At 40.7% G+C, this 15,588-nt stretch overlaps 1 protein-coding gene across 16 annotated transcripts in view; it reads right to left on the bottom strand.

Moving 5' to 3' along the window:
* KIAA1217 (KIAA1217 ortholog) overlaps window positions 1–15,588 on the bottom strand; it is a 234,508-nt gene that overhangs the window by 181,821 nt on the left and 37,099 nt on the right. The window contains exons 1-2 of one of the 16 annotated variants that reach the window (XM_087947726.1): window positions 5,534–5,766; window positions 229–323 (exon numbers count right to left, since the gene is read on the bottom strand). The exons of 14 other annotated variants lie outside the window; for them this stretch is intronic. Coding sequence is in view for 1 of the 2 variants with exons in the window: in XM_026675688.2 (XP_026531473.1) it covers window positions 5,534–5,641 (108 nt within the window). In the remaining variant the exon portion in view is untranslated. Of the gene's footprint in view, window positions 1–228; window positions 324–5,533; window positions 5,773–15,588 lie in introns of those variants that run through there. One more of the 16 variants, XM_026675688.2, reaches the window with a different exon arrangement.

Raw genomic sequence — 15,588 nt, forward strand, 5'->3', positions numbered from 1 at the left:
TTTTCTCCTAAGGAATTAGCCACTTTTCCTATTTTTTTTAATCAAATGGACATTTAATGCCCTCCAGGTCATTAATAGAAATGGCAAACTTCAAGAAAATTCTGCAGTCCTCTACTCAATGCTAGCTCCAAGCTGATGTAGAACCATTTTGAATCTTCTTTGGGTACAATCAATCAGCCAGTTCTAAATCCATTGAACACTACTTATGTCACCTAACTCATATTTTACCTCTTCATAAGTGAAGAAATTGTGATGTGGTTGCTATGCTGAAGTCAAGGTTCACTATATCCACTGCATTCCCTCAGTCTATTAAGCTAGTAATTCTGTTGAAAAAAGAGATAAGATTAGTCTGACATGACTTGGAACATAACTGACTTTTGTTTTATGCATTCTTGTTCAAGTGCTCAGAAATATGCAGTTTAATCATCTGCTGAAGGACTTTGTATATATGTCATGTTGACTGGTCAATAATTTCCTGGATCTTACTCTTTTTCTAAGTGCTATAGAGTCAAACTACTCATTCAAGTCATTTTTTTGGATGTTCATTACAATGGGGATTGTTTAGTGCATAATTTGCTTTTAAAAACTAAAAACCAAGGACAAAACTTATTTGAACAAACTTCTTGAAACTTATTAAAATTGTATCAATAGCCATTTCACCCTGTAAAATGGAAAAGCTGACAAACAATGGACCTTTAACCATCTAATAGTTTATCTAACTTGCTCAAAGGTTCTTACAAAATATGTCTCTGTTTGTATAATACTTCTCAAAGAATTCCTAAAACACTTCTGTTGTTTGTATGGAAACTTGGCAGGTGTGGATTCTTCAGGCTGTTAATTTCTCGGAGGAAAAGGTTATATTTTACAGTAAGAGTGAAATATTAAATTGCAACCAGATATAGGCTTCAGTGGCTTGGAAAAGCAGGATTTCCTCTTTCCTTTTTTTCCCTTTCTATAGACCTACAAATATTACTTGTACCTGCTGATGAGAGTAAGTTCTTGTGTTCATCAGTTTAGGAAAGTGGGGACTGAAAGACAAATAGAGCATATAAAAATTGGAAGAAAATGTTCTCTCCCCATTACAGAAGGTTCTTCTGTTAGTTTTTAGCAATTAATTTGATAGGAACAATACAAACTATGCCCATTCCATTAAGTCTCTTTAATCCTGGATTTTTACAACACACTAAACTTTAAAATTTAATTAAGAAAAAAACAATGATTAAACTCAAATAATGTGATGCCTAGTTCACAAAGTAAGTTAAGACAATGGCTTGCTTTCCATAATGCATTGAATCGTAAACTGTATCTAATGGAACAGTATTTGTATGAACTAGCCCAGTGATGGAGAACCTATGACACGCATTTCAGAGGGGTTATGCCACAATGTTTTGAGTGGCATACCAGGATTCACCTACACCCAATAACATCTATTCTCCAACCACAACCCATTCTCATGAGATTTTCAAAGGCTGTGGAGGCGACATAAGAATGGAGAGTGGTCTCACGTGGCCTCTAAATCTTCTGAAATTCATGCAAGAGGGTTCATTCAGGCTCTCTGAAAATTTTGCGAGAGCAGGACATGCTTTCAGGAGGTTTGGAGGTTGTGGAGGCCACATAATAACATTCTATGAAGCTGCTTCAAAGTCCTCATGCAGCCACAGAAGCTTCAGGTAAGTCACAGAACTCTATCAACAGAAAACAACATTGCTTAAAGATAAGAAGTGCACAGAAGACGCTGGGGGGGCTGGCTTAGGGGGGATTTATTGACATATCAAGCCCCAAAGGTTCACCAGTCTGTCTCTAGCTTGTATAAATAATATAAGTTTGGAGAGATAGCCAGCTATTCACAGATATAATCTAGAACTGTGATTGTGAACCTATGGCATGCAGAGCCCTCTCTGTGGGCACCACAGCTGTTGCTCCAGCCCAGCTCCACTGCACATGCATGTGCGTCTCCCATCGGCCAGCTGATCTTTGGGTCTCTACTGCACATGCATGAGGGGTGGGACACATGCAGGGGACATGCGCACGTATGCATAGGTGGCAGGGTGCATGCACGTGGGGGCGCTTGCGCTGCATTTTGGGGCCTCACACAGCACCCCATGTCCCATTTTGGCTTCCAGGTTGGTGCAGGCAGAGCCCTCTCTGTCGCCCGCCAGCTGTCATCCCAGCCCAGCTCCACCGCGCATGAGCACGCGCCTCCTGCTGGTCTTTGAGTCTCTGCTGCATATGCATGGGGGGCGGTGTGCATGCATGGGGAGGCACTCGGATTGCATTTCTGGGGCTCACGTGGCCTCCCCATGCCCCATTTTGGGTCTTGAAGAACTCCTGCACCAACCTGGAATCAAAAAATGGGCGACGGGGGTGGGGCACATGTGGGGTGGTCATGAGCGCATACACTGGGGCAGGGTGCATGGGGGTTCACACATGGATGTATGGGGGTGGGGCCCACACAGGAGGGTCATGTGTACATGTATGGGGGTGGGCGCATGGGGGGGGTCATGCATGGATTGGATTATAGGTGCGCATGCACAGGCTTTTGGAATGCGATGACAAAAAGGTTAGTCATCATTGATCTAGAACAATGACTTTTATTAATACACTTAAGCATAGCCTTTTCTAGCAGACAAAATTATATTACTGTTGTCAAAACCAAGAGCGACACAACTTTCATTCTCTGGAAAACAACAACACATAAAGGGATTTATATAGCATACATCTTCATTGCCAAGGGCGTGGTTAATAGAACTACATTACTGACATAAAAGCACAGAAAGCACTCCAATCTATTCACAAATATTTAATAAATCTGGTCACTAAGTCTTCTCCAATACGCTGCTACTCCATTGGGCTGGGTTCATACTCTAGGATTTCTTACTAGCATACCTGAACTCCAACAGGAAATTGGACAGTATAATGCTTGAAAGGATTCCTCCAGATCACAAAGATTTATTGTAATGTAATTCATCCCTGCAAGTCTCATTTACTCCCAAACCCATTTCTTATTAATCTAGTTAAAAGGGATGTTAAAAACAAGAGCTGTCCCTGCAATTTTTTATCATTATGCTAAATTGTAAAAGGAATTCCGTGTTTGTTGCTTTCATTAGTAGTTGTACTTCTGTCTGCTTGAAGAAATGTTCATCTTAATTGTCTGATTATGAAGCACTTCCTAAAATTTACTGTGGTGCTAAAGTGCTGCAATTGTATTGCAGCTGAAAGCTGATCTATTGGATTAGATTCATGAAGCCACTCTAAGATAATATTTTCATTAGAGCCAGTAAAAATTCTTTTAAGTTCTTCAAGTTTCCTAGAGATGTGATCTCCAAAAAAGAGAATAATAGGATAAGTTACAAGCCACAAAATCTGGAATTCTTAATTATCTTAAAGGATGAGATGACTAAGAATAAATTTGTTTAGCCTGCTCTCGATGTTAAACAGATTTCAGAATTTACCTCAGTTAGAAAAAGAAACAGAAAAATATTTGCATAGATTAGATTATCTGATGTGCAAATTCATAATTCTGGTACATTGTACTAATAGGATCCTAAGCAGGGGCAAACATAGGATAGGATTATTACTCTTGTCCCAGGTTTCCCAGAGACTACCTTTTCATCTCTTTTAATAATAGAAAGGTAAACTATTTCAGACCTTTCCCTTTGTGGCCTCCAATATAGGCATTCTGGAAATTACTGCCCACTACAATTGGAACACAATAGGTTGAGGATGACTGGATTCAACTGATTAGCAATTATCCATTCAATCAATTCTTTCATTGTTTGTTCACTGGAGTGTATTGAGAGTGGAGGTAGTCACACATTAACATTAACTTTGATCCTGAAAGATGTGGGTTCCAGTTGAAATCCTGAAGTCTGATTATTAAACAGATATAAAAAAGATCTAACCCAATAAAGGCAATACATCTTGTAAAATATTTTTGTAAAGCCAGCTATATACATTATTCATTCTTATTTGTCAGAACTTGTATAACTTCAGTGAAGCATATTTAAATAGACAAAGAGAAGACTGAACATGCAAAGCTTAATTTCAAGACAAACTCCCTTAAATTTAATTCCTGTTCCTCTAGCCAGGGGTAAGAAACTTGATGCCTTCAAATATTCCAGATTACCTCTTTTATAATTTATAACTCTTGACCATTGATACAATAGTCCTATCTCTGATTTTTGAATTTTTTAATGGTGGACACTGAAACAATAGAAAAGGAATCAGCACAATTCAAACTCCCTGCTTTATTGTTTCACATATTTAAAATCTAACCGGAGAGGTTTTATTTCCCCCTGAAGAGAGAATCTAAACCATCAGGCAATCAAGTCCTGTGAACAAAATATTTCTTACTTTCATTTTTTTTCTTTTAATGCTTTAGTGGGCATCTTAAATTCTTGGGAGTTATATTGCTTCTTGAGAGGGTGTTGTTGTTGTTGTTTTTTGCAGTCCCTATAGCCATCTCTGATTACAACTCCCGAAAATTGCAGGTATCCGAAACTTAAGCTTCAAACTTGGATAGAAACAAAGAACTCATTAAAGTCTTTGCCAAATTCACATATCTTCTCAAAAAACTTGCGCTATAACCTCTATACCTATAGATGTCTCTCAATTTATAGCCATTTGTTTAATGATTGTTCAAATTTATGATGGCCCTGAAAAAAATGATTTACAATTAATCCTCTTATCTATGGCTGATGCAAGATTCTCATAATTACATGATCGAAATTCTGGTATGGCAGAATTTTGGCAACTGATATGTATTTATAACAGTTGAAGTGTCTGGGGTGGTCAAATTATCACTATTTCCGGCTATCTCAGGAGTCTTCTGACAAAGTCAATGAGGAAGCCATATCTGCAGGATTAAGATTATGTGATTTGTTTAACAATCACAGCAAAATGGCTATAAATTGGATGTGACTTAATGAACACAATGCTTAGTGATGGAAAATTCAATCCCAATTGTAGTCGTAAATCAAGGTCTATCTGTACTGCATTCCCTGAGTATGCAAGCATTTATTTAAATGTATCTTTTCCTAATAAGAATCTGAATAAGAGGGGTGAAAAGATCCAAGCAACAAACAAAATAACCACCAAATAAATAGGAAAATGAATGCATTATGTCATAAAGTAAAACTCCTTCCTGACGTTCCTTTGTAATATGCCATCTTCGAAGAAGTTTTTCTGCCCTTTCCATAAAAGTCCACCTTAAAAATTAGGCATTATTTTAGAAATCACAGGATATTTGCAGTTAGATTATAACACCCTAAACAAGTGGGTATCTATCTTATTTTTAAAAAGGGATTTTTGGAATAATCAAATCAACATGTTAGTTCAAACTAAATTTCTAAGCTCATTCAAATACCTCATCTTTTTAAACATATGTGATAAATTACTAGACATCCTACATACTGCTTCAAACAAGTACAATACTCCCCATTTCAGGTTTATTGAAATATATTTTTTTTCTTGCATAAGCCCAGATGACACCGGAAAGCTATAGATGTGAAGCAGGAAAATGCTCTTGTAATACCTGGTTAATTTTGTGTTTGCCACAGGAACAGCAAAGAGATGAAAAACTCCTTTTTTTCCGTTGTCCCTTTGGGAGAGAATTAGAAGAGGCTTCCACATTCGAGTCCATATTATTTGTCTCTCCAACATCTCCAGAAACCACCTCAAAGCTTACATCACAATTTCCCAAATATTGCCTTCATTCTGCATATACATAGTGTCTGCACTGAAACAGATCTATAAGCAAATGTTCTGGCATATCAGGGTGTAGATATGATTCACAAATAGAAAATACCGGTTTTTCATGGCTTGGCTTGCATAGCTATAGCTGGGTGTGGCTGAAATGCGTGCAGGTGCACAACTTGGACTCTAGCCATAAGGAGAAAACTTTTTCTATAAAAATATCATTTATAAGGACAATCTTAATTGCATTATTAGACATGCATCAAAACTGTTCAGTACATAAAATGAGCTCCTCCTTTATTAAATCTTTCTAAGTAGCACACAAAATGTCACTGCTGATAGAGGAAGTAACTGGTACCTGAAGCAATGTAGGAGACCAATGACACCATCAACTGATTGGCAGGGAAGTCAAATCACCACCCACACCAAACTGACATAATGTCTACTAATAGCCTTAACATTTAGACCTAAAGAATTGAGATGATGGATTCAATAACAGAATTGCTCCATATCTAAAGTGTGGTCTCTTCTTAAAAGATCAAAGTTTTTCTGATAGCACATACCTGAAACCAGATAGGAAGAAGTAAAATTAGGTCAGAGAGAGAAAAGTAAGCATTCTACATAGACAAGGTGTAATAGCACATTACTAAAATACCAGAGCTTCTCAAATATAAGAACAAACTGTAGCAATTCCTAAAATATAATATCCTATCCCCTATCTGATTACTGATCCCATTTTAGATCGTTCACCTCAAACAAGAACAGTTATAACATCACCTAACATTTACTTATTAAAAGATATTTACCATTTGAAAGAGAATTAATTAGTTCACATTTCAAAGCAGATGTATCTGATTTCACATTTTTGAACATACCAAAACTTAGTTATCACTTGAAATTTCCAAGCATTACTCAAATTTGCAAGTGTTGGCCAATAATAAAAAAAATAGAGAAGAAAAAAAATCCTGTGCAAGATATATATATGTATTATATTAGGGTGAATAATGTGTGAGATGGGTGGTATATAAAGTTAACTAACCAATTGATTGATCAATAATGGATATGCTAGGAACAGTTGAAAAGAAGATATTTGGAAGAATGTACATTAAACTGAAGATTTTAGTCCATGTCTTTTATTAAAAACATCAAATTCAGCAAAATGAATGACAACAAATAAATAAATAAAAAGAAAACAAACTTGTTCATCCATTTTTCCATCCTTACAGTTTTTTTAATTTGAAATATTATAGGGAACCTATAACCTTCATATACAAACCATTAAATGATTAATTAACTAATAATTACTGCAGAAATTGACCTATTAGCTTCTGACAGATTTATGTAGGCAAAAAAGATTACAAATTGTTTAAAATAAAAATTGGCTATATTGTTTATGAGATGTTTAGAAAGCAATAATAGTCCTTCAACTGGCAATATTTAATTGACTTCAATAGGATTGCTTTAGTGCAGTCAAATTGCATAGCATCCCTTAGGAAGGCGACCATTTTTTAAATAACAAAAATGTATCCTCTTCTTTATCATATAGCTTTTAAAATCCTACACTTCTCAGAAAAGAATGGGAATATGAATAAATACATAGGCAAATCAGTCTGAGTTTAACTTTATGACTAGATAAAAGAAACCTGTCTTTTTAGAGTACTCTTAAATTAAAATTGTAACTTAATTTTATTTTCTGATCCATTAAAAAACAGGATAGGCCAGCACAGGCACTGATGCATTCCTGAAGTGCAATTATAAAAATAATACATTGCAAAAACAACAAATAATAAAAGTAGAGTGTAGCTTCCTTCTCCACCCAAAAATCTTTAAAGGTATTCAGGCAGCAACCCCCATAACTCCCCAGCCAGTACTGGGGAAGATTGTGATATATATATAAAAGCACAAAACAGAAAACTGGCTGGAGAAAACTTAAGTGGAAATATAAAGTCTGATGAAACCAATTTGTTTTCACTATAGATCTATTTTTCCCCCAAACTTGGCAACTTCATGTACTACAGTTCCCTGAATTCACCAGCCATATATGGTATACATATTGACTATTAATTCTCCACTGAACAGTCCAACTCATCAAAAACAACTGAAGTAGAAGGCTGAATGCAACTTACTTGGAAGAATAATTTGGGTTCAAAATTTGTACTCCTGCCTATCTGCTGGACAACTTCCAATGCCTCCATGACTGATCTTAGGGTAGTGGATTACCTGCATGAGCATAACCAAGCCATGCACCAGAGATTTGCTTGAAAATCTTGGAAGCTCTAAGTACCACGGAAGATTTTTAGCTCATCAGTAACTGCAGCAACAAAAGTACACATCTGAAATGACAGAGCATTCCACTAAACCAGTTCTTCTAAACTGGCAATGTTTAAGAAAAGCCACAAGCTTTGGGAGTATGCTGCCTGACCATTGTTGATGTCCTAGTCAACAACAACTGGAAGATACTGGTTGGGAATTTTGAAGAAACTTTTGGCTAAAGCGCAAATCCAGTCTAAATAAAGTGAGTTAGAACAGCCCATGATTTGGTTCTATAACAGTCCAATTCAAGAAATTTTATCACACAGCACCATTTGCCTGAGATGGAAAACTGAATAAAACTTCCTCGTTCTATCACCACTGTTTACTATATGCTGGAGAAGATAAACAGCAAACTGAGAGCTGCCATACAAGACATACTGTTGAATTTAGAAGGAGAAAATTATTTGTAAACCCCTTTGAGATAATTACATAGGAAGCAGGGTACAATTACAGCTGAAGAATTAATTTTTTCCATGATGAGCCAATCCAGAAACTTATATCAGCATGTGGAGCGCCTTTGAAAATGCTCCCACCGTCAGAGTATTCATGGAGCCTTATCCTGCGCAGAATGCTGTCTATGTGTTTGGCTCCTATTCTCCCAATATTTTTTAAATAACAAACATACATCATTTTTATCAAAATGTTAATGGTTATTTGGTTTTTTAAATTTTATTAATTTTAATGTTAGGTATAAAGTTTATATTTTCGTTTAAAACATTACATCTTAAAATACTTGTAGAAATGCATGGAGAAGAGGATAAAATCAACATACACACATATAATTACCTATTTCTAAAAAAAAAAATCCAAAGAGATTAATTAGTAGAACAAATTACAATATTTAAGGCCATAAAACAGCTGCTTGGTAACAATCCACTAAACGATACAGCAAGGCAAACAAAAGCAATGAAGAGGTATGTCTTTACAGATAGTCCTCAACTTACGAAAACTGACCCCCCCAAAAAATTTCCATTGCCTAGCAAGACAGTTATTGAGTTTCTTGCTATTGTTCTGAAGTGAATCAGTGCAGTTGTTAATCACACAGTTGTTAAGCTAACTTTTGTCTTTGCTTGTAATTACATGACCCTGGGACATTACAACTGTCATAAATGCATGTCAATGGCCAATTGCCCAAATTTTGATCATGTGACCATGCTGCAATGGTCATAAGTGTGAAAACAGTCATATGTTACTTTTTTCAGTGCCGTTGTAACTTGAAGCCATCACTAAATGAATGGTTGTAAGTAGAGGACTATCTGGACTTGACATTAAAGTTAACAAAATATGGTGCCAACTGAAATAGTGGAAAATACTATAATTGGACAATTTGCATTAAGAACTCTTCTTCACACACCAAATCTCTGATAAGTGTGCCATTATCAAAAGACAAATCTAGATGATATGAATGACTAGGTAGGAATATAAAATAGAAAATAATTCATTAAGTCTCTAAGTCATCAGCTCATTTTACATAGACAATTACATAGCTTATAAAACTCAAGATAGTGGAGTTCATAATTTTAAAGTTCCTCCCTTACAGAGAAAGGCAATCTGGAGACATGGTACAAACATAAAATGAGGCAAAGGTTTGAAGTTTGACTATCCTATTTGCACACCATTAACATCATTTACATTAACAATTTGACACGGAAGTTCCCCATAGAACAGCTGCAAAAATAAAATATTGGTGTCTTGATATCAGTTCACATCTTGCTATGAAGCCTTTCAACATCTCCTTGAAGGGTGAACTATGTTAGTCTGCTGCAGCAAAATACTAACAGGGTCTTGTGATTCTAAAAGTAGAAACATTCATTATAACATCAGCTATAGGGGTTACTATATAACCATAGTAAAGATGTATTGAAAGGAAAATATAAATTAAAAATAGTAGATAGTATTACATATTTATGTATTGACATCCCCAAAAATATTTAAGAGTTAAAGAAAATAAATTATTAAAGGTTAAAGAAAGATATAAAAGATAAAATAGATAAATATGAGAAAATAAAATTATCAAGGTTTGGAAGAATTGCAACGATAAAAATGAAAGTTTTACCAAAAAAAATTTTTTTTTTTTTAATGATCCCAATTAAATTTTTTGATCAAGAATGAAAGCAAATACAGAGATTGCTGGAGGTGTATTGTAATGGAGGTAAGAGAGCAAGAATAAGTAAAGCATTATGGTATAAACCATTAAAAAAGGGTGGGCTGGGTCTTCCAAATGTTAGAAATTATTGGGTAGCTAATAAATTGGGCGTTGATCCTTACCTGACACGCCATTTCTCTTGAGCCGTGAGGATCATCCAGAGAGTGGGAGGTGCTTCAGTCTGCGTCGTTGAAGGCTGAGCTTAATTACTGAGGAACGCTCCGCCCTCCATCACGTGGCTCCCTTGCGTTCCCCAGTTTATGCGAAGTCGAGAGTGAAGAGAAGATCGTGCTCTCATCCTACTATGCTACAAGGTTCATTGGCCGAAACAAGACCCCACCAGACGGTGAAATAATAAGGGTGGGGCTGGATGATCCTCACGGCTCAAGAGAAATGGCGTGTCAGGTAAGGACCAACGCCCATTCTCCTTAGAGCCGTTCGGATCATCCAGAGAGTGGGACATACCAAAGTTTGGCTGTCCTACGGGAGAGACTCCGTCTGGTTGTGTAATCACTGTGGTTCCTTGAGGACTCGCTGGAGGACTCGTCTACCAAAAAGCCTCCGCCGAGACAAATATGTCGATCTTATAATGTCTAATGAAGGGAGATGGGGAGGCCCAGGTGGCCGCCTGACAAATATCAGCAATTGGAGCCTGGGTGGCCCAGGCTGCCGAGGTGGCTGCACTTCTGGTGGAGTGTGCTGTTATTCCGCTGGTACCGGCAGGAGCCTGGGACAAATAAGCTTTGGAAATAGTAGCTCTAATCCAGCGGCCGATGGTTGAAGGGGACACTTTGTGGCCTAATGATTTGGGCTGAAAGGAAAGGAATAGGGATTCGGACCTCCTGAAGGGCTGGGTACGCTTAATGTAAATGCGGAGAGCCCGTCTCACGTCCAAGGTGTGCCAAAGCTTCTCCCTTTCGCGAGGGATTGGGACAGAAGTTCGGAAGTGTGAGTTCCTGTGCCCTGTGGAAGGCTGAGTTGACCTTGGGCAAGAAGGTAGGGTCCGCCGGAGAACCACCCGTCGGCATGGAAGATGCAAAGGTCCTTCCTTACCGACAAGGCTGCTATCTCCGATATTCGGCGAGCCAAGTAATAGCCACCAGGAACACAACTTTGAATGTTAGGAACTGGAGTGTGGATTCCCTCGAGAGGCTCAAAGGGGTGTTTAGTAGGGACACAGGACCTTATTGAGGTCCCAGGTAGGTTATCGGTGAACTGTTGGGGGACACAAGTTAGTGGCTCCTCTGAGGAATGCCCTAATGCGAGGTGGAGGGAAAGGGAACCCAGATTGTCACAAGCAATGACGGTTGAGAGGGCTGCGACCTGACGCCTCAGGGTGTTCGGGGGAAAGTCCTTTCCTCAGACCTTCTTGGAGGAATTCCAAAACTTGAGTGATGGAGGGTGAAAGCGGGTTGACCTGGAGACTATGGCACCACTTGCAGAAACTATTCCAAGTGGCATTGTATATTCGGGTTGTTGAGGGCTGCCTGGCGGCTAAAATGGTATCAATAACCTGGTCAGAAAACTGCTCCTTTCTTAAACGTTCCCGCTCAACCTCCAAACGGCTAGCTGGAGCCACTGAGGATCCGGGTGTTGGAGGGGCCCCTGAGAAAGGGATGTCCTGTTCGGGGATTTTCCAGGAGGGGCCACCGATAAGTTGTGGAGGTCCGCAAACCATGGGCGTCTGGGCCAGTAGGGTGCCACTAGAATCAGTTCTGCTTTCTCGGAGATGAGCTTCTGGATGACTCTGGGGACCAGGGCTAATGGAAGGAATGCAAATAGAAGCCCTGTGGGCCAAGAACAGAGGCGTTGTAGTTCTCGGCCCCGTGGGAGGGTACCTCGAGAAAAACCTGGGGAGTGTGTGTTGAGGGGATGCGAAGAGGTCTACTGACGGGAGACCGAACATCATGGTCGCCTCCTGAACAGTGACGGGTGGATGCGCCACTCGGACTGGTCCACCGTGGTCCTGCTCAGCCAGTCTGCTTGGGTGTTTGGAGTCCCCTGAGATGTGTTCGCTTTGAGGGAGAGGAGATTGCGCTCCGCCAAGCGGCAGAAGGCGCTCGGCCTCTCTCATCAAACATATGGACTGGGTGCCCCCTTGTCGGTTGGCGTGAGCCTTGGCGGTGGCGTTGTCCGTGGAGTATAAGGACATGCCGCCCGCGTACCTGAGGGAGGAAGTTGCGCAGGGCCAGGTGGATGGCGCGGAGTTCCAACCAGTTTATACTGCATGCCCGTTCTACCTGTGACCATCTGCCCTGTGTCGAGAGTGAGTGGATGTGGCGCCCCATCCGGACAGGCTGGCGTCTGTGGTGAGGGGAGGCGTTGGGGCTCCTTGAAGCAATGTCCCTTGTTGATGGCGGGACTGGTCCACCAGAGGAGACATGAGGGACCCTTGAAGGCACCTTGACCGTGGCCTTTGAATTGCTTCTGCCGGTCCTTTGGAACGGGAGCAGGAACCACTGTAGGGATCTGGTGTGTAAACGGGCCCAGGAAACAATGGAGATACATGAGACCAATTTACCCAGTAATTTAGACAATTCTAAAAGTGTTACCTTTCCTGATCGTCTGATATGTTTGACGGCTTCCTGGATGCTAAGGAATCTCTCCGAGGAAAGGAAAACCTTTCCTTGAACTGAGTCGATGACGGCCCCCAAGTGGGTGATCCGTGTAGATGGTAACAGTTGGCTCTTTTGCCAGTTCACTAGGAACCCATGGTCTTGGAGGGCAGAGAGAGTAGCTCTGAAATCCTTCTCTGCTTGGAGTCTGGAGTGAGAGAGGATGAGGATGTCATCCAGGTAACAGTGGAGATGAACCGGGAGGTTCCTAAGATGGGCTGCCAGAGCCACGAGGACCTTAGTGAAGGTTCTCGGGGCAGAGGCCAACCCAAAGGGAAGGGCCACATATTGGAAGTGGCGGTGGTTGTAGCAGAACCTGAGGAATTTAGAATGGGAGGGCCGGATTGGGATGTGAAGATACACCTCTGAAAGGTCTATAGAGGATAGCCAGTCCCCCTGCCTGATGCCCAGTAGAATGTAAAGGTACCTGACCATGAGGAGGGTCCGATCTAGGCGAGGACCTGACTGATGGCGAGTCGTGTTCGGGCGCCATCGAGGGGGACCAGACCTGGACATCAGTTGAAGGCCCTCTGCTATCCCCTGGCGGATAGCCCGTTCCATCCATGCCTGCGTGTGAGCAGGGATCTCGACTGTGGCAGCCTCCTCCTGGCGCAGACCAGCGGCCGTGGGCGTGAATGTAGCTTCGGGCGTCCATCTGGTCGTTGGTCTGGGGACCTGGTGTCCCTGGGATGAGCTGTGCCTGGAGAGGGAAGAGCAATCTGGAGGAGGGGGGGTGTCTGGAGGTAGAAGGAATGGAGGGTGGGAGGGCTGGAGGCACCGGTTGTGCCTCTCTAGATCGCCTGTCAAATTCTTTCTCCAGTGCCCTATGACGTCTTAGGGCGTCTCTCTGGGAAGCCTTGGAAGTTTCCTTAGAGACTTCCTTAGCCTGTCTGCGCAGGTGGTAGGATTTAGATCTGGCCTTCAAAGAAGGGCCTTTAGCGGAATTGTCATCTGCCATTATAGAAGAAAGGACTGTAATGCAAATCTAAAGGCGGTTGGCTCGCCAAGGGTTCGACCTACAACAAAGGCCGGGTGTCCTTTCAGCTGGCCCGCGCCCCCTTTTGGAATTTAGATGTATACAATCTATAATATTATTGTTATAATTATAAATATATATACGTATGCGTACAATCAAAGATATATAATCCAGTTAGTATTGATAATGTGTTATGGTCATATATCGATAAGATATACATACATACATACATACATACATACATACATACATACATATATATATATATATATATATGTTTTCTTAAGTTTTCGCGGGTACTTACATGTATGGTGTTCGGCTTGGTTCGGGTATTTTCCCACGTCATTGTAGTTCTTTTAAATATATATATATATATTCTTTAGTTATTTATCTATCTATCTATTTATATTATTATTATTATTATTATTATTATTATTATTATTATTATTATTATTATTATTATTATTATTTATTTATTATTTTTTGACAAATATTAATTCAAGGGCTGGTTCGGAGCTCCCAGTAGGGGATGGCCCCAGAAGTTGCTGTTAATTATCTCCAATTCGCCAAATCAACGCCTGAGGCTGGAATGAGGCCTCTGGCAGCTGGAGTTCCCAGGCAACAGCCGGGAGGGATAGGCTGCAATTTCCTGCCCTGAGCGTGCTGCGGAAAGCCAACAAGTTTCCCAATTGTGATTAATGCACAGTAGCTCTCACAGGCTGGAAGGCCTGTGACCAGAGCTAGCCCCTTCGCAGCTCAATGAGGCCTTTTAAATTGGCGCCCGACACGCGGCGGCACCCAAAATGGCGGCCGCCCGTGATTCCTTAACAACGGGCCGCTCAGGGCCATTATAAGCCTCTCCGGCACGTCTAGAGGCCGAGAGAGGTAGCCAGGTAACTTTTGCCCCTTCCTGGGGCGATCGGCGTTCACGGTGGGGGGGAACACCAGCTGCGCTTTATTGGCGCAATTGAATGAAGCCGCTACGAGTGCGGCGTGGAGAACCGGCAGGAAAGAGGGCCGAATGGGGGGGGAGGGATTGGCGCCAGAGCGCAAAAGCCGCCCGCTCTTTAACCCCCCTGGGGGCGAAAAAACGCGCTCCCCTGCTATAGACAATCCCAAATGCGCAGAGGCTAAGGAAGAACCGAGGCAAATAATAAGCAAACCTGAAGTATTAAGAAATTCACTTGAAGTAAGGAAGTTCTTGAATCGGCCAAGGAGTGGAAAAATACACAGCCTAATCTCACGAAGGCTGAGCATAAACTGGAGAACGCAAGGGAGCCACGTGATGGAGGGCGGAGCGTTCCCCAGTAATTAAGCTCAGCCTTCAACGACGCAGACTGAAGCACCTCCCACTCTCTGGATGATCTGAACGGCTCTAAGGAGAATAAAGGTGGTCCCAGATATTATAGCATTAACTAGAGATTTAATATGGAAAGATATAGAGTTGAAAGAATTAAGGGAAGTAGGTGATCCTATAGAAACATATTAATTTAAAACGGATATTTTAAAAATTGCTAAGAGGATTCAAAATCCCTTTTTTAAAAAATTGATAGAAGTATGGAATAAATGGAGATACCGGTTAATGTCAGGAATTTCTCTTTTAACACTGGTGGTGGAAATGGAGAAATTCCCTAAAATTGAATTAAAAGAATGGATTAGTAAATTAAAATAAAATCAGATATATAAATGATTGGGAGAAGGGGCGTTGGTCCTACCTGAATGCTTCTTCTCAGGGAGCCGAAGGGAGAATTCAGGATGGGTAGTCTCTAGTCTCCTAGCTCTGCAGACCGAGTTGAAAAACTGAGGACACACCCCCTGATAACAGTCCCCGGTTCTGAACGACG

Source organism: Notechis scutatus, chromosome Z (genome assembly GCF_049901735.1).
Source record: "Notechis scutatus isolate UNSWTSFEM ecotype Mainland chromosome Z, rNotScu1.2, whole genome shotgun sequence".
In the NCBI taxonomy this organism is placed as follows: Eukaryota; Metazoa; Chordata; class Lepidosauria; order Squamata; family Elapidae; genus Notechis; species Notechis scutatus.